Here is a 24,012-nt window from a genome sequence, read left to right on the forward strand (position 1 = left end):
AAATGCTAATTAAACAACATTAAAAACAAAAGCAGTTAAGACTATGCACATTCTTCTTCTCTGCCAATGAAATATTTATTTACACACACACACAATCGACCACTCTGCTGATTTTAATTTCTTCAAATTTTCCTTTTTGAAAGTGTACAGTTGTAACTCATGAAGCTTCCTATAACATATTGTATATTATATCTAACCAATGTCCCATATTGTCCGCTATCCCTATCTACCAGTGATTGTCCCTGCTTTCTGGTCGTGGGTAGACCACTGCCCCTAATTTTACCTTTGGCTGGCCCAAAACCACCTGAGGCAATGTGCTCAATGGTGGTTCCCCATACCCAGTTCATTGGGTATAGGGGACCACCAGTTGCTGCCACCAAACCGCTTCCTCCTCCTTCCTATATTCAAAAAAAAGGAAGTGGGGAAAAGAGCAGAAAAGGAAGTGAAAAAAGAAGAGCGGTGGGCTAGACTCCCAGCATTTCTCAGTGTCTCTCTCCCGCTGTACCACTTTGCATGGTCCACCGATTGGAAGTACCACTGGAAGTAACTGGTGATGAAGTCGTCACCAGTTACTTCTGGACTGAGAGGTCAGATGCAACGAAGTAAGAGGCTCAAGGTGGACAGGTAGGGCTTTTTAGAGCACATGAAAAGCATGCTTTGGAGCTCTGCCCACTGAGCCAAGCCCAGCTGATCTTGCTGCTGGGTGGCAGATGACCGGTGGTCCCACAAGATTACTGGTAACAAGGACCGGTTACCACCAGAAACCAATTCAAGTACCACTAGTGGTACCCATTCCACTGGTTGAGAAACACTGCTAGAGCATTCTTACAACAACCCTGTAAGGGAGGTATATGGTAACAGTCACTCAGACATGTATGGGCAGCACATTCTTGATTTTAGGAAGTTTTTTTTAAAGTTATTTGGAAGTTGTTATATTACATCTAAAAAAATTGGATAATTACAGTCTTGGATAATTGGATAATTACTATTTCTCAGATCTAGTAAAAAGCCAAGAAACCATACATCATCTGATAAAGATCATTCCTGAATTTTGCTACAAATTAATTCAGGAATTAATGAACAAATTAATTAAATCCAATGCGAGGTTTCCTGGGAGTAAGCCTCACTATATCCAGTGGAACTTACTTCTGAGTAAAGTTATTCATGCTTGTTTAAAATCTCCCTTTATTTCATTCCAAAGTTTTCCTCCAAGGTGTGTGTTTGTGTGGTGATTCCACCCTGAACTCTGCACATGCTCTTTCGCCTTGTGTGGTGACTCAACCTCAAGTGCCATCCTGTGTGGTGACTCCACTCTGAACTCTGCACATGCTCAAGTGCTCTTTTGCCTTGTGTGGACCTCAAGTGTCCTCATGTCTTGTGTGCTGACCCCACTCTGAACTCTGCACATGCTCTTTTGCCTTGTGTGGTGACTCAACCTCAAGTGCCCTCTTGTCTTGTGTGGTGACTCAGCCCTGAACTCTGCACATGCTCAAGTGCCCTCTTGTCTTGACTTCCACTTCACTTTTTGAATGGCTGAGCAGCTCTGCAAGTGAAAGGAAGCCCACCTCGTGCTCAGGAGCCCCTCATTCCCTGTCTCTCGGGGGAGGGGGGTTTCTTTGCCACCCCTCAGAAGCGCCCTTCCTCCCTCAGGGAACCCAGCAGGGACTTCTTTTCTGCCTCAGATACGCGGAGTGATCCAGCGTGCGCGAGCCCCCAGACACCGCGAGCGCCTAAGCACGGCCGAAGGAGCCCCCGGCGCATGCGCACTGGCCCCGTGCGGCTCGCGGCGTTCTCAACCTTCCCGCTCTCGGCCTCAGAAAGTAGTCCCGGCGGGCGCCTGGACGCGTATCCCTGCGCGGCCGAAGGAGGTAACTCCAGCGAGGGGAGGGAAAAGGCGGCCATTTTGTCCGTCGCCGCCGCCGCCGGTTGCCGGTGCGGTGCTGAGGGAGCGGCGAGGAGCGCGGGAAGGGAGGCGGGAGCGCGCCTGGGGGCCGGGAGGCGCAGCCCCGAGGAGGGACGAGGCTCCCCCGCAGAGTCGCAGCGGCGGCGGGTCGCGCGGCCCCCCGGGAGGCCATGGCGGACATAGACAAGCTCAACATCGACAGCATCATCCAACGACTGCTGGAGGGTGAGGGGCCTCTGGGCGGGGGGGGCTCGTGCCCCGTGGGGGGGCAGTTCTGGGCTGGGGGGCTCGTGCCCCCATGGAGGGGGTGGGGGCAGCTCTGGGCTGGGGGGCCTCGTGCCCCGTGGAGGGGGTGGGGGCCTCGTGCCTGGGGGGGCAGCTCTGGGCTGGAACGTGGGGCTTGTTCCCCTGGTTCTCCCCCCCCCCATGGAAGGGGCATCTCCTCATGAGGTCATTCTGGGGGGCAGCTCTGGGCTGGAAAGGGGGTAGCTTGTTTTCTACCCCCCCCATGGAGGGGGGCCTCCTCATGAGGTCATGCCTGGGGGGCAGCTCTTGACTAGAGAGAGTGGGGCTTATTCCCCCCATGGAGGGGGTTCTCATGAGGTCATGCCTGGGGACTGAAAGAGGGGGCTTGTTCCCCCCCAAGACTTGGAGGGGTGAGGGGGCCTCCTCATGAGGTCATGCCTGGGGGGGCAGCTCTGGGCAGGAGAGAGGGGGGCTTATTCCCCCCATGGAAGGGGTTCTCATGCCCCCCACACCCTTCCCCCATTCATCTTTCGCTTCACAGATATTTCTCCTTGAGTGGCACACCCCCACTCCCCAAAGGATGTGTGTTCTGAAGTGTTTCTGGGGGCTATAATGTGGGGGGGAGGGTTACTTAGGAGGCTCAAAAGTATTAGGGCAAAGGTAGTGTATAGAGCAGTGATTTTAAACCTTTTTAATCTCACAGCACACTTACAAGGTACTGCAGTTGTCAGGGCACACCATCAATTTTTTGACAATTGACAAGGCACACCTTACTGTTGGAGGGGGGCTCACATCCCCCAATGGCTCTACTATAAATGACCCTCCCCCAAGTGCCCGTGGCACAGCTGCAGACTACTCGAGGCACACCAGTGTGCCAAGGCATAGTGGTTGAAAATGGCTGGTATAGAGAGGAAGGAAGGCGTTATGAGTTATTTTGGGATGGAGCACTCACTTCATATTGCCTAAAGGCTGGTCAGATGTGGGGAGGCAGTTTTAGGAAAAGTTTTAGGAAATAAAAGTTTTAGGTGATTTTAATATGCACAGTGTTATAGGAAGGGTGCCCCCCTCCTTGTAATGAGTATGTGGTAGGTTACTTGTGAGGGGGGCTCTGCTTGGAATCTCTCCTCACCCAAAAAAAATATTGGGATAAAGGCTGGTAGTTATTTCTGGTGTCACAATTGTAGGATGTGGCCTTCCTCAGGACAAGGGTTTTTGGTGCACCCTTTCAGTTTAAACAAAAAAATGTTAATAGCATAATGAGAATGGCATTTCCAGGGTGGTCTGTGAATGGTGGGGGTGGGGTGTCTTAGGGAGTGTATCTGTAGTTTAATAGTGGAAGGGGGAATTTGCAGAAGTGGTGTGCAGAAGAAGTCATTTTTAAGAGGGCTGTATGGTAGGTTATTTGAGGGGATCTTGACTGCAACCTTAAAATCTTGGGCAGGTTAAATAGTAGAAAGGGAGCCTTAAATGTATGTGTGGGTTTGGAAAAACAAAACTGGGGAGTTGTACGTGGTTAGAGTGTCATTTGACCCTAAAAGCCAAGGTTGTGTGGAGGCTCTCAGCTCAGCTTTTCTAGTATGTGATATTGTGTGGGCATTAAGATGCAAACTGGCTAATGGGCTGTGCTCTGGATTCCAGTTTCCTCAGGAGAAACTGAGGAAAAAAGTGGAATCTGGAGATTCATCTGCTGGCTTGCTGTTTCCAGAATGCGGGAGAAGGAGCGTCAGGCTGCTGGGCAGCAAGACGATGGCACTTTATTTGGAATAGAATTTGAAGACTGCCTGCTAGCAGGGGAAAAAGTGTCCTCGTAAGGAGGGGGTAGTTTAATTGGTATCCAGTTTGGGGGGGGAATCTAGTGATGAGAGGAGTGTGGAGAGTGGAAGCGACTGAACCGAATCTGATTGCAGCTGGCTCCTTCCGAAAATGCTTTTTTCTGGATGGGGGGGGGTTAATGAGTTCAAGGCACCTTCAGTTAGAGTGCTGCCTAAGGAAGAAAAAGCAAAGAAGTTGGAGGGTGTTGGTGGTAAGGACCCTTCCCACAGCAAGCAACCCTGTCAGTATCCAAAATCTTTTTGGTTCTAATAACTGCCTGGCCTGTTGCCCCCTTTGTCTTTGGACTGTTTTTCTTTAGTGAGTGCTGGTGGGGAGGGGGGGCCAGGCAGGACAACCAGTAAGCCTGCCTGCCTGCCTAAGGGGTCTGCATTCAAGATGGAGGGTCTGGAGGTGCTTTGTTTGTGCCTCAGAGTTATCACCTTCTTCCCAATTACAACAAGGTCTCCTCCTGTGTTTTTGTACATTGTATAAATGTTCTTTCTGGGTGATGGGGTGAAGGGATGCTTCGATGTTCATGCAGTACTTTGATTCTGCTGTTTTTCTCAGCATAAGTATAGGCTGTATGCTAAGCCCAGGTTGGTCCTCTTCAGTTGTTTTGCCCTCCTTGACAAAGGTGGAGTCTTACTGTGGTGGAAAAAAAAAAAGATTGCTGGTTAGCTTTCCTCCTGGTACTACTTGATTGCTGACCTGAGGGATCATGAGGATGTGAAAATGTTATTCACCCTCCTGTGCTTGTCCATTATGGCTATTATCTTAAAAATAGACTTGTTCTTAAGGCTGGGGTGAAAATTCTGCTTGCAAACAAATTGTCAATTGAATCCCAGTATTATGCCATCAGTGTGACGCTTTGTCGCTGAAATGGTGTTGGTGGGCTGAATGGATGTCCCCTTACTTGAACATTTTTGTCTTTCCAAACCAAGTAATTTGATGGTAGTATTGTGTCCAGTATGCCATGAACCCTAAATATTGGGTAGTGCTTGTTTCCTTTTTATTCCAGTTTTTGTTTCAGGAGGCTGGCCTTGGGTAAAAGAGGTTATTAATCTTGGCTGGGGTGAAGTGTTCTGAAATAACTGATGACAAATTCGCCTTGCAGCAGCAAGCAAAATTGCAATTATCTAGGGAAGGAGGTTGCACTAATCTAGCTTTGTCTGAGTCCATCCAGGACTTACACTTGAAGAGTTCAATCATGGAATTAACTTTTATCATTTGCTGCAAAGTAATCCACCTCAGTGTAGTCTGAGTAATATACAGTACAGGGAATATGTCTGCTCTATTCTCCCACCTCATTCCCCTTCCAATTTTTGTAAGATACTTTTTAATAGCCTCTTTTGGTTGTTAAAAAGGGCAAGAAGAAGGGTACAGATGCAAATGGGGCAGGGACCATGGATTAAAGCTGTTTCAGATTGGCTAAAGGAGAAGTAAAGACTGCTTCCAGTGTTCTGGTACTGGGAATTTTCTCACCTATTAGTAGACATAGGTGACATGGATGTCTTGTTGGTTGTTTCTGTTGCTTTAATTAGCTTAGATTTCATGTGCCAATAACATGAATTCTGTGTAGTTTGATTTTCAGTGGCTTTTAATGTTAAATTCCATGCTGTGTAAACTTTGAGTTGGATAAGGGGCCTTTTGTTTCCTTACCTCAGGGCTTCATGGCGGTTGCATTGGCACTAGAAAGATGGATAGGATTGGTCCATCAGTGTATAATGTGTCTTATGGTGCCTTTTCTCCTGCTCATCCACCCCAAATTCCCATTTTATGGATGGAATTAAACCTGACCAATAGCATTAGTGTTTTTTGTGATTGACTTGGGGAGTCAATCTGTGAAGCCTCTGGAATTGAAGTCAAACATTCTGTTACAATCTGCATTTATATGCTTGGTTAACTGGGCCTCCAGTAGCTATTCTGTGTGGTTGGAAAGTCCTACTTATTAATGCTTATTAAGCCCAAGATCATTAACTGTTGGCTAACTTTTCTTCTGCCAACAAAGATGACAACATCCATTTGGACTGGTCTGTACAACACACAATCTCAAGCTCACTTCACAATGGCATGTACAAAAATATCTTTACTCAGATTTAGCTGGTGCTAAAGAAATTTGGCACTCTTGTTTTATCTCTGTAGTACTTGGTGGGTTTCAGGATTGTTTTGTTTTTAGGATGTTAATTCTATGCAAGATGTATCTATGCAAGAGACTGTTGTGATTTTCTAAATGCAGAAGGATGAGTGGTATCCCCTGCACTGTTTCTTTCCTCTAACTGCTACTTATATTGTTTGGAATAATGGGTGTTAATGTGTCTTGAGATTTATTTCTACATGGATATCATTTCCACATAGTGCTTGGTCACATCTCCTACAGTGCTTGTTCAGGTGCTTATGTTGTATTTAGCTTCATGTATGTACAAAGTAGATGTGTGTATCAGTTGCATGTAACAGCGTTTATACCAGGTGCATACGGTTTCCTACATGACACATATGTAGGAAATAAACTGGACTGAGCACTGGCAGGTACAAAACTGGAGTAAACAAAAATCAACTATGTGGTGGTAGTTACACATTAGGGACAGCCTAGTCCTATGTATACCTCCTGGTTTTTGACATCTGTGCATAATTAAGTAATTATATATCACCTTTCTGTTAATAAACTCAAGGTGGATTTGCACTATAAAACTGCCCGGTACTTATACAAAAGAAATGGGAAGGGAAGGGGAAAAGAAACAGGGATGTAAACAGGGCATTTTCCGTTATGGTAGCCTGGAGGAAGCCTGCCTCTACAATTTTTGCCAGCAGGAATAGCATTTCTGAAGTTCATAGATTATTTACAGAGTATAGTTTTTATCCATACTGCTGTATCTTATTGGTTGCTTTGCTGTGATTGTGTTAAGAGAAAATATAATTGAGAATTATCTGATGCAGGCATTTAGGATGAGGTATGTGTGTTGTAGGAGGATGTAAATAGTTGATTGCTAGTTAGTATATGCTTCTGTTATGTTTCACTATTTATAAAACAGATAACTTGCTGGTACTTTCTGGCTACAGGATATTCTGTATCTGAGGCTTATTTACACAGGGCCTTAAGCATAGCTGACAGGAAGATTTAGCTCTGTGGTTGGGCCCAAAACAAAACTTGTGTGTTAATGTTGAAGGAATGTAAGTTTACAAGCCACTGACTGGATATGCCTGAATGAAATCTTCCAGATTCTGTTCTGACTTGACACTTTTGACAGGTACTTCTCAATGTCAAATGTGAAAATAACCTCTTAGCCTGGTGTTCAGTTGTGCATTGCAGGTGCATACAGTGTTGCTAAAGATAGCAGCATTATGCCTGTGCCATCGTGTGTGAGAGAGCTGACTACATTTAATCTAGATACTGTAATGATAAACATCACTGGTGTTTAGTAGAATCCAACTGTGTTTCTTTTAGACCAGCACAGTTGAATTCTACTAAAAACCGTTGATGTTTATCATTACAGTATCTAGTTATCTGTGTCTGCGTAAAATGATGGGTTCTGGGAATCCTGTGAAGGTTACGCAAAGTCCGAAGAGAGGCAGGGCCGCTTCATGCATTCAGCAGGATCAGGTGCTAGATCCTTCTGTGCTTTGCCACATGAGGTTGCAGGGATAAGGGTGTTGCACATTAGAATGCTCTTAATTAAAAAATAAGCTCATTCTAATAATCTCTATGTGTAAAAAACCAGGAGGAGAGTGATTCAGTCTAGACTTCTCCTTGATGTGCAAATCCCACCCCTCTCCATGGCCACTTATGGTCTGAAGTAGTCCAGGGATAAGTGGTGTTACTTAATTATGGGAAAATCAAGAATCTCATAGCTCCGCAGCTCCCTGCCAATCAGCACGGTTGATGCATTTCATCTCTGTTGTAACTTCTTTGAGTTCACCCTCTTCAGGTGTGCTTTAGTACTGCAGTTCTGTCTCAGCACAGCATCCATCAGGGTTCTAGACTCAATAACTGCAATACCTTTGAAACTTTGGTGCCTGAAACAGATGGTTCACTACTTTGGGGTACATTTTGTGTGTAGATCCTGGCTCTCATATCACACAGTGACTAAACTTTTCCCAAGAGCATTCTTCTCAGCCCTGTCCACCCAGCTTATTGGGAATGGCGCTGTAGCTATAATGACTGCTTATTGGGAACAACGACAGTGTGAGCTGAGGCAGTACTGATGCCTTTGCTTTATGGTTGCTGCTAAATAAAGTCCTTCCACCAAGCTTTTAATTGTCTCTTAGAAATATTACTTTAGCATATTGTGTCTAATAACTGGTAAAAGACTTAATCTGGTTCCTATCTAGAAGCTGTAAACATGTCAGCATGCTTCATTTAATTGTTTAAAAGCAAAGGTTAAGCCATTTTAATTTTGTGCTATTGGCTTTTATAATGCAATTGGATCGGTTTCTGTATTCTCCTGTGTTGCGGCTAGACACTTGACATTTCATGTTGTTCTCTGATAGTTCTGGAGGTGAATTTGGGGACATTATTCTGTGACTGAGTTTCATGCACATTGCACTGCAGCAGCAGGGAAAATTTTCAGGTTTATGCGTCATTATTTGTGCCAAGCATTTTAATTGAACCCTTGCTATCTAGTTGGATAATGCCACCAATGAACGTGAACATTACTGATGGGGGAGAATAATTGAAACGTCTGTTGCTCAGGTCACTACCTTTGCCCTGTAGTTAATCTGGTAATTGTCAGCAGGTTTCTGATACTGAACTTCAGAGTAAATCTTCTTAAAAATATAACCGTTGAGCTTTTCAAAGTACTGCCAGCACAAGTACTTTAAAGTGCTTGTTCTGCTTTCCATGTGGCAGCAAAATACAGGTGGTAGCCAGACTGAAACAGGCAAATAGCATACATTGCTCCAAAAATGTGCGTCCAGGATAACTAAGGAAGCTTGGTTTGTTCCTGCCTAGTTAGCATTAAGTGGTAGGCCTAGCCAATGTGAGTGGAGCATTCTCTCCACAGGGCTAAGCTGTAACTGCACATCCAAGAGGTTAAGATAACCCTACCCTTGTGTGTTGCCTGTATACCTGAAACTTCAAGGGTTCTTTGGGTTTTATAGGTCTGAAGCTGCTGTAGCTTCCTGCAGTTGAACTACCTAATCACACAACTTCAGGCAACTGAGGTTAGAGATTGCTGTTTACTTCTTAGAACCATAGGCAATGTGGTAGCTGACTGCAGCTTGGAAATTATGTATAGGTTTAGCTCAGAATGAACTAGTACCTGGATACTGCTGTTAAAAACCTATCATCCTCTTTGAGGAGGGCAATTTCTACCTTGCCAACCTATCAGAAAGAGCAGTATCTTTAATCCCTGATAAATCTATTTGGCTGTTTTGAGACTATTATACACAATAACTATAATTCCAAGACAAAAATTTGGCAAGAGGCATGCACCACCTTCTGAGGCTGTGCGTCAGAAGGAGGCAGACAAGTTTTTTTCCTGAGAAAGCTCACCAAGTCGAGTCTTATAATTTATTCCAGGTCCAATAGGTTTCCAGCTGTGGTGGAGAATTGCCTTGAAGTTCAAGGCTTCCTTCCACACCCAACAAATGCACTTGGGGAAAAGAAAGATATAAAAGATAGGGGACAGATGTCTCATAAAAGGTTTCTAAGAAATGTTTCCAATGTTCTGATTCAATATTCTGTTCAGGTTTTTGTTTCTGTGGCACTCTGCTTTATCATATTTTAGGTGCTATGGTATTTTTAGGTTTGGTGTTCAATAAGCTGTAATTATCACAGTATGTAACTATTCTAAATGGTCTTTATGGGAGTATGACAGATTTGAGTGAAACCCACAGATAAACTGAAATACATTGTTCCTTGGCATTCCTGTCTTTGGGCAGCATGCAATAGTACTGAGACTTGACAGGAATGTGAGTTGCATATGACTGGACAGGAGCTACAGGTTGACATCTCATTCTTGGATCCTCTAACCAGTGGTTTTCACACATTTAGCACTGGGACCCACTTTTTAGAATGAGAATCTGTCAGGACCCACCAGAAGTGAAGTCATGACCAGAAGTGACATCATCAAGCAGGAAAGTTTTTAACATTCCTAGGCTGCAGTCCTGTCCACACTTACCCAGATGTAGGTCCCATTGACTAACGATGTTAAAAGAACATACATAGTAGCTTGTTCAAAGTACAGATCTGTAACGTTTCCCCAAATGCAGTCACAAACTGTGGTAGCATCAACTCTACTATATTAAAAATAAAATATTGAAATGAATGAGGACCCACCTGAAATTGGCTCACGACCCACCTAGTGGGTGCCGACCCACAGTTTGAGAAACACTGCTGTAAACTGTTATCTGGAAGATTGGAAATGTGTAATTTATATATAGCCTACCTCATCCCTTGTGTGCTCCAAATATTAGAAGACATTCCTGACTTGCCTTTCCATGGTTTGCAGGCTTGGTTTGGAGGAGTCGTTCAAACCACAATTGGTCCCAGTTCAGACATTAAGGCAAACTGGATTGACAAACAAGAAAGTTTTCTATTAAGCTTGCACACAAAGGGAGGGGGGAGCCCTTTCGCATGCAGTTCATTCCTGAAAAACTGACCTCTGAATGCAGTTAATGTCTAAAATAGGTGGCAAAAGTGAAGGAGTTTTGGCATTTTTGCTACTTCTGGTAGGTTTTGTGGCACAGCCCAAATTCAGGCAATAAGCAACAGTGCAGTGTTTCATAGTGTGACTATCCATTTTGTGTGCCTCTAACAGTTTGGAAACTGCTGATTTGTCTTTTGAGTTTGTCTGTAAATTTTATATGGATATTAAAGTCAGTTTCAAAAAAATCACAGTATTCACCTTTGTTAATCACTTGTTGAAATAGTTTGGAGTTGAAACCTGTGGCGTTAGTACTCCAGTGCTAAGATAGCTTTCTGATTGAAGTCATTGTGCTTAAGTGCTGTGGCTGCTTGTGGTTATGTATGTAATATTATTGATGTGGAACTTGGGTGGCTCTCGGTTGCTACAAGTAACTGTCCTTTTCTCTTTCACAGTGAGAGGGTCAAAGCCGGGTAAAAATGTCCAACTTCAAGAGAATGAAATAAGAGGATTGTGCTTGAAATCTCGAGAGATCTTTCTCAGCCAGCCCATTTTGTTAGAACTTGAAGCACCGCTTAAAATCTGTGGTAAGCATTGAGACTGACTGGCTGTAAATGTGCCTTTTAGTGAGCTGCTGATGGCTTGGCTGAACTTATATGTGTGTGTTTCTTTTGTGAAGATGATAAACCCATTAAAATATTGTTACCAGACACTGCTAGCCTATGCAAATCATATTGCAGAAGTAGACCTGGCATTAGTTTGAAAATTGTATGTTCAAGGGATGGGCCAAGTGAAGAAATCAAGTGAAGAAGTCAGTCCATGTTTCTGACTTAATAAAATTTTTCTGGTTGATTGCTCTAGATATGAAAATCTAAGAGTTCCAGTATTGGTCATTCCCATGATCCTTTGTAATTACAAAATGCTTTTATTTTGTATTTCTTATATCTTGCAAAATCTTTATCAGTTAGAAGGCAGTAGTTTTCCTTTGTCAGAGATATTTGAAGCACATTGTATTAAATCTTTCACACTCAGGTTCTGAGAGTGAACAGGTCCTGATCAAAATCTTAACTGAAATGGCAAGTGAAATAGCCACTTGGAGCCAATTTTGTTTTTAGGATTTCATTTGTGATGTTGCAAACTTGACAGGCCAAACATACTCTTCTGAATGTTGGTGTCTTGAAGAAATGTATGGCCCAATCCCCCAGAAAACCTTTACAACAACTCCACTGAATGGAATAGGATTTGCAAATGAGTGAATCTTATATCGATAGGCTAAATTTTCTTAATGGTGGTGTAACAGTTCCTTTTAGTCAACAAATCAAGTATACAATCATGGATTTTTCCACAAAATAGTGCTGCATCTAGGTTTGCTGTACTGTACCAAACTGTCAAACCATATAAAATCCCCTTTTATTTGTTTAAGGTGACATCCATGGACAATACTATGACTTACTTCGACTCTTTGAATATGGAGGTTTTCCACCAGAGAGCAACTATCTATTCCTTGGTGACTATGTTGATAGAGGGAAGCAGTCTTTAGAAACAATTTGTCTCCTACTGGCCTACAAGATAAAATATCCAGAGAATTTTTTCCTCCTTAGGGGCAACCATGAATGTGCCAGCATTAACAGGATTTATGGCTTCTATGATGAATGTAAGTAATTCATGGGGGTCCCTCTTTGGTCCTGGGAACGAATGACAGAATTTGCCCTCTTTTTTTACAACAAAATTGTCTCTGGCTTTGGAATGAGCTGTACCCTGAGTAGCCATTCTGACCTATATAATTAACAGACTTCTCAGCTCATCTTGGGAGGTGAAGTGTAGCCTCATTGTTCCTTCTGTGCTGTTTTCAAAATAGTGCAGATGTTGTGACTTACTGGTGCAGTCCACACCTGGTCGTTACTCTTCACTTAAGGAAATATCTCTCTTTGGTATCATGTGGTTACAAGTCCAAGCTGAGCCCCCTTTTTGTATGGCAGTCGACTATAATATAGTGCTCAAATCTGTTACACAATGTGTAATTTCCCTTCTTCCTGTTGTTGTGCTTGCTTGAACTGGCTCATAATAGTTCAGTTCCTGAAGTGTATCATTTTTGGATAGGAATACAGAGTTTCAGAATATATTAACTTGGTTGCAAGTCTTTGGGAAGGCTAGATGAATCAGGAAGTCTGCTTTTTTTTTTGCAACTTCTTTTGCTTGCTCATCTTTAGCGAAGAGTGCAGTTAAGTCTACCATATTTTGCAACCTGTCACAAGCTAACTCAGAGGTTAGGTCAACATTGCTGTTCATTATGGCATTGGAACCTCTTTTGAATGTACTTGTGGCAGAGTGTTGAACTGGAAAATGATACGTAACATTTTTATTCCAATTGATATAAACAAGGACTTGGAGTAGAGAGAATGGTCTTGCATCAGATCACAACAGGTTTTAGCAGATAATGTGATCTTTGCTTTCTTAGGTCTCAGTGGAATAATTGCTAACAGAACCCTCATACTCAAGTGGTCATGCTAGGGATCCAGCATGAGCCCCGATTCACACAGAGCATCACCAGGCTGCATCCTTTTTCTTTAGGGGAAAGCCGAGCCTTGCAGTTCATTTCCGCCTTGTCATTCCTGAATGGTCAGAACTCTTGAGCCTGAACTGTAATTCTTCTGTTGTTCAGCCTGTGAAGGTAGCACTTAAGATCTTTCATATCTTGGGGGCAAAAAGCCTTTTCAAGATCCCAAGTACCCATCCTGTTTTTATTTTCTCATCTTTCCACCCCTTGTGCATTCAGTCAACTTTGCACAGACAAGTTTCTAGTGAGCGCAACATAAATGTATTGACAGCTGCTCACAGTTGCAAGTCGACAAATTAAAAAAAACTGTCCTGTGTGTTAAGAAGATTTATTCCTTAGCTCTTGATGTCATCACCATATGATGCTATGCTAGACAACATGTGCTTCAGTAAATCAAGGGCAGTTCTGAAGCAGATCCAGCATACTGAATCATAAACAGCAGGTCAGGACTGGCTGTCATCTGCAGTGGAGGCGCAGGGGAGAATTAGGGATCATTAGCAAGTGAGTAGCTGCTTTTTTTCTGACCTTGGACACTAAACTCTAGTAGCAATCACTTGCGTGACTGCTTGTCTTCTGCATCTGAGAAAGGAGTGCTGTTCTGAGCTCAGAGCCCTGCTTGATTGGACCAAATGTTGATCTAGTTCAGTAACTTGTTCCCAGTAGTGACCAGACAGATATCTCTGGAAAGCCCCCCACCCCCAATAGGATGCAAAGGCAAAAGCCCTTTCCTGTTGATCCCAGCACCTGATATTCAGAGGCAGACTGCCCTGAGCAAAAACTATTGCTACCATTGATAAGGCATACTACCTAGGAATTTGTCTAATTCCCTCCTTTAAATAAAGTAGTGAGATAATGACCGTAATCACATCCCATGACATACAGTCTTTGAAACAGTACCTCCTTTTATCTGTCCTGACTCTCTTGCAAAGTAACTGTGCTTGGAGACTCTGAGTACTAATATCTGGTCTCTAGAGAGAATGTCTTCTCATGAAGTGCAGCCAGCTTAGCACTTGGGTTATAAAAACAGGTGCAGAGAAACTTACCCTTGTCTGACACGGACTAGGAAACTATACTGTGAACTTTCTGTTGAAAAACAGTATATAAATACTACTAATAATAATACTGTTAATCATACTGTCAAAGGAAATGGAACAAAACATGGTCGGTGAACTGCCATATGGTCTCCAAATGAAATAGTACTGCTTCAAAATGGAATGGAACATTCTTTGCTTGTCCTCGTTCCTGGTTAGAGATTACAAGAAGCTGTAACCCTGTGCTGTCTGTAGTATATGTGCTTTAAGAAGTGGCTGCTCGACCCAAAAAAAAATGCCAAATGCTTCCCCTTTCAAATGCCTTTGTGTAGTGAAAATTATTGCTAAATTATTCCTGGAGTTGCAAAGCTTGGTAGTAGATCAAATGGGTGTTTCTGTCTTAAATATAGACCAGGCCTAGAATGACCAAAGTATGTATGCAAGGATCTACATATGATCTTCCCCCCTTTCCCTCATCATTTCTTTGATTCTATTCTGTCGATTTAAGTGAGTTAATGTAGTTCAATTTCTTGCTAGGTAAAAGAAGATATAACATTAAGCTGTGGAAAACCTTTACAGACTGCTTTAATTGTTTGCCGATAGCAGCCATTGTGGATGAGAAAATATTTTGCTGCCATGGAGGTAAGCAGATATGTTTATGAAGGGATGGTCATTTATGCCTTAGCACTGATCATGTTGAGTAAACTCACATTTCATTGAGTCTTCTCTATATTGCAGGAAGAGGTTTAAAGTTCTCCAATATAGGTTGAACACACAGTTCAAAATCTCATTCCAGGTCATAGGTAATTTACATAATGGGAGGTAATGTTTCACCAGATATTGGGTCTTAATTTGGAGGAATTGAGAAAATGTTTTCAAGGAGGTAGCTCAGGGTTCAGACCCTGATTTCATAGAACCCCATCAGGTTTGGTGTATGTAGACCCAATATGACATGAGAAGGAGCATGTCCAAGCAGGCCTTGGTTCTTCCTGTGTTGTGACCAGTCAAGGAATTACAAGACTAAATACGGTAATGTGGAAAGTGAACCTGCTATTAGAATGGAGTTGTTCAGTGCCCCAGTTCATAAACTTAGCCACTCTGCATAGATGGATTTTTAATTATCACAAGAGGGATGAAGTGTGATGTATGGAGCACCCAATCCTTGAGATGCCATACTGTGACTTTTCTCCCTTATGTGTTGGAGGGAAGAGAAATTGCATGAGCCAACCACCCTGAGGATTAGGGTGTTTGCATTTATGCCCCCAGTATTTGTACTGTATCCCCATGCAGCTGTGGTGACAAGTTTGTTCCACAAGGAGAAGGAAGCAGTTTTCAGGCAAAGGTTAAATATTCTTAGTGAGCCCTTCTGAGGCCTGGGCTCTTCCTTGCAATAACAGATATATTTTGTTTAGATGTTGGCACACTATGAAGCTATTTTTCTCAGTATTTGGGCTATACCACCTCAAACTACAGGTAGACTCATAATGAAATGCACCTCAATACAAAAATCTTTGGGGACAAGGCTAAACTAGAATTCTTTCCCCTGTCATCTTGTTCTCTCTGTAGGGAGATGTTTTAGGATGGATGAGCATTCAGTGGTTCTCCTTGCTCCCCCAACCTACAATCTGCCATGGTACAACCCTGATACAAATTAACCCACCTTAGTTAGGACAAGGCCTTTACAGAAATGGCCTAATTTGGTAGCTGTCTGAACTATTCCACTGAAATGTGATGCTATAAATCTTGGTTATCTGTATATCAGCTTCTAGGTAATTATAGGTTATCTAGACAGTTCCCAGTTCCATGTTATATAAATGTGTGTTATACTAACCTAGCATCTCCTGGCTTGTTTTTAATTTAAACATTTAGACTTCCAATTCCTGATCTGTAATCTAAGCAACTGCAGTGTGTTTACACAGGCAAAAGCCATGAGGATGAGGCTTGAAGTGGTGGACATATTGAGTGGGAGGCTACAGCTGAGCAGATAGGAGAACAAAATATGATGGCCTTGCAGAAAGGTCACCCCACTTTTAATTCAAGGCAGCTGCCTTAAGCCAACAATGTCCTGTTTCTGAGCAGCTTAGATTGTTTTTGTTACAGACTTGATGATGAGCAGCTTCTTCTGGAGATTCTTCTTCAAGGGAGGGGGTTAATTCCTTCCATCCCAGCCTACAGAGGTACTGGAAAAGAGGCAAAAGCAAGGAGCAATTTGAGCTGCACTTTGTAGAACGTGTGACTCACTAGCCAACCCCCATGGAACCTGAACTTTTTTGAATCCATCTTGTAAATGAGTCTGGATTCTTACCACCACATCTGACCATGTATCCATATGATGATCATTTGTGGCACAGGGGTCTGAAAAACAAATTCCTGATCATTTTGGTTGTCCTTCTCTACATCTTTTCCAACTCGATTTGAAGTTGGGCAACCAGAACTGATCATAATGTTTCAGATGCATTGGTCTATGAAGTTATTGGGATGTTGTCCTCTTTTTTTTACTCCCTCTCCAAATAATTCGTAGCATTGAGTCTGTCTGTCTGTCATACACAAAATTGCCTTTTCTGTGAGCTATTTACTATGACCACAACATCATTCCTGCACAGTCATGGCCAATTCAGACCCCATCTGTCTGAGTGTATGTCTAGTTGGGGTTATTTTCCCCAGAACACCTCACTTTGAACCTCATTTGCCATTTTGTTCCCCATTTGTGGACTGCTGGATTTTCAGGTTTTCACCAATCTGAATTACTGTTTGTTGTCACTACTACACTTGACTGCTTTGCTGCTCACTTTAGCGAGTCTAAATTATTTATGAACATAGTCTATTGCACCAATTCCAGTCTATGACCTTGGAGGACTATGACCCAGTACTTATTCTTTTTTTGTATTCCTATTCTCAGCTTCCTGTTCTTTTAACTGTTTGCTTGATCTGCAAGGGGACTCGTGTTCTCATCTCATGACAACTGAGTTTTCTCAGGGTCCTTTTGTGAGATACTTTCTCTAAAGTCCAAATATAGAATACCTTATATATCTGCATGTATTATTTGACCCTCTTGAAGAGTTCTGAAAGACTGATGGGGCTGGATTTCTCTTTGGAGGAACCTTGTGATCCTTTGTTTAATTCTGCCATTCTCCAGACTGACAGAATGGGCAGCAAAATGGCAGATGCGTTTCAATGTCAGTAAGTGTAAGATCATGCACATTAGGGCAAAAAATCAAAACTTCACATATAGGCTGATGGGTTCTGAGCTGTCTGTGACAGATCAGGAGAGAGATCTTGGGGTGGTGGTGGACAGGTTGATGAAAGTGTCGACCCAGTGTGCGGTGGCAGCAATGGGGCTTACTCCCAGGTAAGTGTGGCTAGGATTGCAGCCTCACAGCCTAATCCTAGGCATGTCTACTCAGGAGTAAGTCCTGTTATACTCAGTGGGGCTCAAGGTACACCAACATACATTGTACACATAAATGTTATATGTTATGATGGCGCGAACATTGTAAAAAAAACTCTGGTAGATCTCCGGGCCTTGCTGGGTTTCAAAGTAGCTCTTGAGCCAAAAAAGTGTGAGCACCCCTGCTCTAGACTAACAGGTCTGCAATTTCCTGGCTCTTGCCCCAGATCCCTTTTTAAAAAATAGGCGTTACATTGGCTCCTTTCCAGTTCTCTAGTAAGAGAGCCAATTTTAGTGACAAACTGCGTATTTTTGTCAGAACAACAATTTTACATTTTGAGTTTTTGCATTTTTTAAAGAACCATTGGGCATATGCTGAGCAGACATGGTTACCTGGTATAATCTGAATTTGTTAACTTTAGAGCTTCATTTCTTGTTGCCTATCTTTGACCTGACCCAAACACCCTCTTTTTTCATGTCAACTCAGATTTGTTTTCTAAGTTCCTGCTTTTAATTTTTTTTATTTGTTCAGTGCATCTACTGCAGTGTTTCTCAAACTGTGGGTCGGGACCCACTAGGTGGGTCGTGAGCCAATTTCAGGTGGGTCACCACTCACTTTAGTATTTTATTTTTAATATATTAGAAGATGCTGCCATGGTATGTGACTGCATCTGGGGAAATGTTACAGACCTGTACTTTAAACAAGCTACTATGTATATTCTTTTAACAATGATAGTAAATGGTACTGATTCCTGGGTAAGTGTGGGTAGGATTGCAGCCTAGGATTGCTAAAATTTTCCTGCTTGATGATGTCACTTCCAGTCATGACATCACTTCTGGTGGGTCCTGAGATTCTCGCTCTAAAAAGTGGGTCTCGGCACTAAATGTGTGAGAACCACTGATCTCGTGTTTTCAACCAGTGGTACTTGAGGTGTTGCTAAGCATGGCTTCCAGGGGACACCCACCACCCAACCGTGAATCTGCAGCCTGATGCTACAGACAGCAGTGGGAGGCTTGGCTCAGTGGGCAGAGCCTCAGCACGTAGTTTTTGTTTGCTTGTAAAAGCCCCACCTGCTCGCCCTTAGCCTCTTACTGCTGTTGGTGGTGTCAGTCCTCCCAGCCTGGAAGTGATGAAGTCATAGCCAGTTACTTCCAGTAGTACTTAAGATAATTAGACCATGAGAAGTGGTACATCTCAGGACAAAGGTCGAAGAACACTGGTGTAGCTTTTAAAGGACTCCTTCTGGACTTTTTGTGCTGCTCAGTAGCCATTTTGGAATCCTCCTGGACTAGTTTGTATCTTTCCTAAGTATGATGCAGGTTGTATCTGTACCTTTATTATTTGGGGTCTTAAATAGCCTCTAGGAATTTTGGAAAGAAATGACTTTCTTCCCTTTGCTTCTGAGAGACTTCCCCCTCTTGAATGATTATGGCAATAGTAGACTTTCTGGGTGGTTTTTAGAAATGCAGTCAAAGTTCCCGAGCTCTTCAACATTTGCATCTTGCACCAGGTTCTTGACACTAACTGTTGCAAGGCATAATAGTTTACATTTTGATACATTGTCTTTGGTGCAACTTGATTGTAGCCTTTCCATCAGTGTAAGTTTTTCACTTGTTCATTATTGTAATGCTGCTTCCCTTAACCGCCCCTTAACTTTTCTCCATCTCATGGTCATCCTTGGAGGGGAAACGGTACATCCTCAGAACTGTTACTTCTGGTGCCTGTATTTTCACCTGCAGTGATTCTGTGAAGGATTTTGCTCCTTGCGCATTTTCTGGTTGGTTTCTAGGACAGTAGCCATTGGTGGTACTCAGGGTGGTGTCTGGTGGTACTTGTTGGATCCTCAGGCCCCTGCCGTCCAGCAGCAAGACCCAGTACACCACAGGAGGCAAGCAGAGCTCTAGCATGTGCTTTTTACGAGCTCAGAAAAGCCCTCCTTGGCTGCAGGTGCCTACAAGAGTCCTGTGCAACTCCGAGGCTGTGCCTTGCTCAAGCAGAACACCAGGTCATTGAACCTGACAGCTGTTCTTCAGTAGAACTTGGGATAAAAGTGTGGATAGCTGCTGCTCTTTCCTCTGCAAAATAAGCACTGAAATTTACCAGTAGAACCAAAGGTCTTACCTTTCACACCTTGCTGCAAAATAATGTGCAGTGTGTGACCAGTATAAATAGCAAGAGTAAAATGCAAACTGGCTGCATCTTGATTCCCAACAGGCTTATCGCCAGACCTCCAATCAATGGAACAAATTCGACGAATTATGCGCCCCACTGATGTGCCTGACCAAGGCCTTCTTTGCGATCTGCTGTGGTCTGACCCTGACAAGGATGTCCTGGGATGGGGTGAAAATGACAGAGGAGTCTCCTTCACGTTTGGTGCTGAAGTGGTTGCAAAGTTCCTTCATAAACATGATTTGGATCTTATATGCAGAGCTCATCAGGTAAAGTCTGTTTATTAAGTACTGGCCCTATAGAAGGAGCCACCTACGTCTGGTTCCTGACAGAATCTTCTGGATTTGCAGTATAGGGAGTGGTTTTTCTGAGTAACCTGGGGAGAGAACATTTGCTTGTCTGATTATTTGTAATTAGTAATTGCTGGCCTTGCCGTCTTGCTTTGTCTCCTTGAATTAGAGATGAGCCTAATGTGGGTGCCTTAGAAAGTTCATGAGGATTGGTAGATAGGGTGGTTCCAAGAGGCTTAGATTCAAATCCTCTTCGGCCATAGAATGTGCTGCAAGGGCTAGGAAGACAATGTTTCTCAAGTCCCCTTCTGCAAAATACTTGGTGTTCAGAGCTTCAGATACAACGTCTCAAACTTTATGACAAGACTGCATGGCGGACTAATGCAAAGCAGATTTGTGGGGAAGGACTGATTGTGAGTGACTGTCTTTGCTTGTGTTAATGAGAAGACAGCTGTTGTGAGCTCTGAGATCTCACAATTCATACTTCTTTAAGCTATGAAATGAAAATGCCTGTTCTGTAGAGAATTGGGGCTGAGTGGATGGAGGATTATATAGCACTTTGGAGCAGTAGAAATGATTGATTCCTCTCTCCCCCCCACCTCCCCTGGAAGCTAATCAGACTCTTTTGCTTGAAAGGTGGTTGAAGATGGATACGAGTTCTTTGCGAAAAGACAACTGGTAACCCTGTTTTCAGCCCCAAATTACTGTGGAGAGTTTGACAACGCAGGTGCCATGATGAGCGTGGACGAGACTCTAATGTGTTCCTTCCAGGTGTGGTACCTCTAAGGCTTTGGGTGCCTTGCTTGCCTCATTAAATGCTGCTATTTGCACTCAGCACTGGTCGTCTTTCTGTTAACCCTTCAGAACCCTGAGGTCCAGCTGTTTGAAAATGCCTTCCATTTCCTTAATCTGTCTGAAGCACCAGTGTGCCTGCCATTAAACAGGACAGCCTTAATCTGTTCACCTTGAATTGGATTGCCCAAAGAGCTATGGCTGTTCCTGCTTCCTTTATGCGGGTGCTGAGAGGAGGCATTGAATGTTAGCAGTGTGGGAAGGAAGGTAGAGTGACTCCTAAACTCCTGGTTCTGGTGTTGACCTTGTCAACACAATTTAACAGTTCTGTGGTTTTTTTTTTCTGTAGCATGGTTCTAGATGAATGGTCTTAAGACTGTAAGCTACTGTGCATGCTTGCTGCTGGGATGAGTGGAATAAACTACAGGGTCACAGACAATTTTTGGATGGCTACTTCTAGTCCTCCTCTGTCTGCCTTCCTTGTACTCTGAGTTGTGCAGTCTCAGAATTACCCTGCTAAACCAGAGAATTGTCATTTCAGATCTTGAAGCCTGCAGAGAAGAAGAAGCCCAATGCCAGTCGACCCATAACGCCTCCGAGGGGTATGATCACAAAACAAGCAAAGAAATAATTGCTCTTGGCGCTGCCTAGTTGGGACTTGTACTATAGTATATAACCTCCATTTTTAAAAAACGGTAACGTGTATCGGTCAGCTTGCTAAGACTAGATTAGCGTGTTTGTGGGTTCCCCCCTTTTTGTTTTGATGGATGGCACTTGCTGGTTGTAACAGCAAGTGAGACTTTCTCCCTTCTCAAGAAGAGTTTTAAAGAATTCTGTATTCCTTGGAGAGAGACAACAACCCCTTTCCTTATTGGTGTTCCAGCTGTAACTTCACAGCAACTTATCCTGTCATTCCGGGTAACTGTACGACTGACTCCTTGACCCTGTACAGACCAGGTGGTGTGCGATGCCTGCTTTCTCTTTTAGGACCCAGGGAGGCACCACGTGTGCCACCAAACTAGGAAACTTGTTACTGTCCAATTACATACTGTTTCTACAAACCACTGTGAATGTTTTTAATTTTAAAATTTTTGTTGTTTCAAAGGGATTGCTTTTTTCTTGTCATGTACACGAGTTATGTTGCTGTCAGCGTTTTGAAACCACCTTTGCCAGCTTCTCTGGTATGATGTATATTTTAATTCAAGCACACTTACCTCCCGTCTAAAAAAAAAAAAGACAATTAAAGCCATTATTTTAAAGGTGTTTGTCTCTTTGTGAAACCAAAGTGTGTCGGGGAAATGTGCGAGCGCAGCCCATCAAGATGCATTGGTGGTGTTTCAGTCAGATTTTTACCCTTGCAGATGGACGGATGACTTGACCCAGCAAAGAGTAATGCTGCATAACGTATATCAACTGAGGTGCAGGATTAAAGCAGTTTGACACTCCCCCTGTTGAGTGTCAAAGCGGGCTACTGTGGTCCTTCAGCCGGCTCCAAAAGCTCTAACATGGTGGGTGGATCAGACTTGCCTGAGCAGAAATTCACTGAGGGGGGGTCTTAGTGACTGAAGACTTGCTCCACAAAAGCATAGAAACCAGCAACAACAGTGAACACTCAGTTCACCTCCTGTTTCTATTAGTCTCACACAGGACCTTGGTTTTTTTAAATAAAACTGTATTCTTTTTTGAACAGATGACAGTGTACAATACAATGTGGTAAAAAAATGCTTATTAAACGAAGAACTTGTTAAATCTTCGCAGTGTCAGTTCTCTGAGCTCTTCATGCTTGCAGTGTGGATGCAACTTTGGAAAGGTGACAGAATACCTTTCAACAGCTGGTGTGGGCAGTGCAGGTGTGGTGCTGGTTTTTGGTAAGAAGCTAGAATGGAAAGAGAGCGAACCAGGTGGATGGGGGCCCTGCCACAGGCCAGGAGTCTCCTTCTGTGTTTGACTGGGAAGCCTGGCACTCCCTTGTTGGAAGGAACGAAACCCAAGACGGGTTCTGAGCTGGGCATTGGTCTGGCCTTCTGGCATGACAGCAGGGCAGGTTAGGAAAGGAAGACAAGTTTGGCTACCGGAGCAATGTGGTAAGAGAATATGCAGCTTGGCTGGTGCAAGGGTGAAGCTCTGCAGGCCTCAGGTGTCTGGGAGCAAACATAGAATGGCTTCAAAAAGCTGAACAGATGCACAGGAACAAAACTGATTGAACATTGCCCTGGCCAAGCTTGCCCATTCATTTCAGACAAGTGGAAGGGGCAGTGGAGACTCGCCCTCTTCTGCATGGCAGGGCCATCTACACCCCCCCATCAGAAGCACATGTCCATCTGTGGGATGATGCATGGGGCAGAAGCAGCAGGAAGTGTCTGCAGAGCAGGCCCCACCAGCTCTCAAGCAGGACAAGTTGCATGTTACATTCTTGGCCCTACTCTGCAGTCTTACTGACGAGTAGGTACCCAGTGCAAGAGGTCAAAGCGCTGAAAGGATTGTGTAGTGCAAGAAAGGGAGCTTGTCTAGATGGTGTTCCTGCTGCCAGATGCTTTGTGTTCCTTCTCTTCCTATGTTGAAATATTGATGAATGCTGTGAGGGCACTGGCTCTTAATTGCAGGTGGTGTGTTCTGACCCATCCTCCCTGGCTTATAGCTGGGTCCTAATCCTGCTGGCTTTGTGTAAAATCTCCAGGTTGATTTGCAAGGCAGAACCCAGACGGGGAGAGAGAGAGAGAGAACAGGAGGAGTAACTTACTGATGTCACCTTGTCCCCAATGCATCAAAATCCCTTGTAATTGATAATGGTCCAGGCCTGCATTCAGGAGCAGTTCATGTGGCGCCCACCCAGCACTAGAGGAGAGAAGTTGGATGGATCTACTCTGTGGGGGCGGTTGCATGATTTGGCCAGCACTCTTTTGGCTGCAGTCTGCTAAATTTGTGGGGTGAGCATGAGATGGCATCCTCCAAACTTCTGTATGGATTAGTGGTGCTTGCCTGGAAGGTTGTGCTGCCCTTGAATTGGCAAATCTGAACCCCACAGGCTCTCCTATCCCAATCTAAGATGTACAGCAGAGTGAAACAGCTGAATGCTGTTAGGACTGTCCCAATTTAAGGAAGCAGCGATGAATGAGTGTACAGGGTGTGTTATAGTTGAACAGGTTTTTGGGCCAGAGAATACCCATTTCAGAAATAGAGAAGGGGAAGGGGAGTGGAACTATGGTAAATCTGAAGAATATGCACTTTGAATACATGTACTT

The 24,012-nt window shown here is 43.6% G+C and overlaps 1 protein-coding gene across 1 annotated transcript; it reads left to right on the forward strand.

Annotated features, from left to right (window-relative positions):
* Positions 1–1,888: 1,888 nt before the first annotated feature.
* On the forward strand, positions 1,889–22,519 carry PPP1CC (protein phosphatase 1 catalytic subunit gamma). Its single transcript, XM_066609766.1, has 7 exons — positions 1,889–2,128; positions 10,998–11,129; positions 11,966–12,196; positions 14,668–14,772; positions 19,734–19,957; positions 20,615–20,749; positions 21,312–22,519. The coding sequence occupies exons 1-7, from the start codon at positions 2,074–2,076 to the stop codon at positions 21,399–21,401; spliced, it is 972 nt and encodes a 323-aa protein (XP_066465863.1). The 5' UTR covers positions 1,889–2,073; the 3' UTR covers positions 21,402–22,519.
* Positions 22,520–24,012: the final 1,493 nt, after the last annotated feature.

Source organism: Tiliqua scincoides, chromosome 14 (assembly GCF_035046505.1).
Source record: "Tiliqua scincoides isolate rTilSci1 chromosome 14, rTilSci1.hap2, whole genome shotgun sequence".
In the NCBI taxonomy this organism is placed as follows: domain Eukaryota; kingdom Metazoa; phylum Chordata; class Lepidosauria; order Squamata; family Scincidae; genus Tiliqua; species Tiliqua scincoides.

What these genes read in the sequence shown, in the direction of transcription:
- PPP1CC (XM_066609766.1), top strand. Translation starts at nt 2,074, where the DNA reads ATGGCGGACATAGACAAGCTCAACATCGACAGCATCATCCAACGACTG. An exon ending in CATCCAACGACTGCTGGAGG is followed by an intron (nt 2,129 to 10,997) that starts GTGAGGGGCCTC and finishes TCTCTTTCACAG; the next exon opens with TGAGAGGGTCAAAGCCGGGT. An exon ending in CTCTAATGTGTTCCTTCCAG is followed by an intron (nt 20,750 to 21,311) that starts GTGTGGTACCTC and finishes TTGTCATTTCAG; the next exon opens with ATCTTGAAGCCTGCAGAGAA.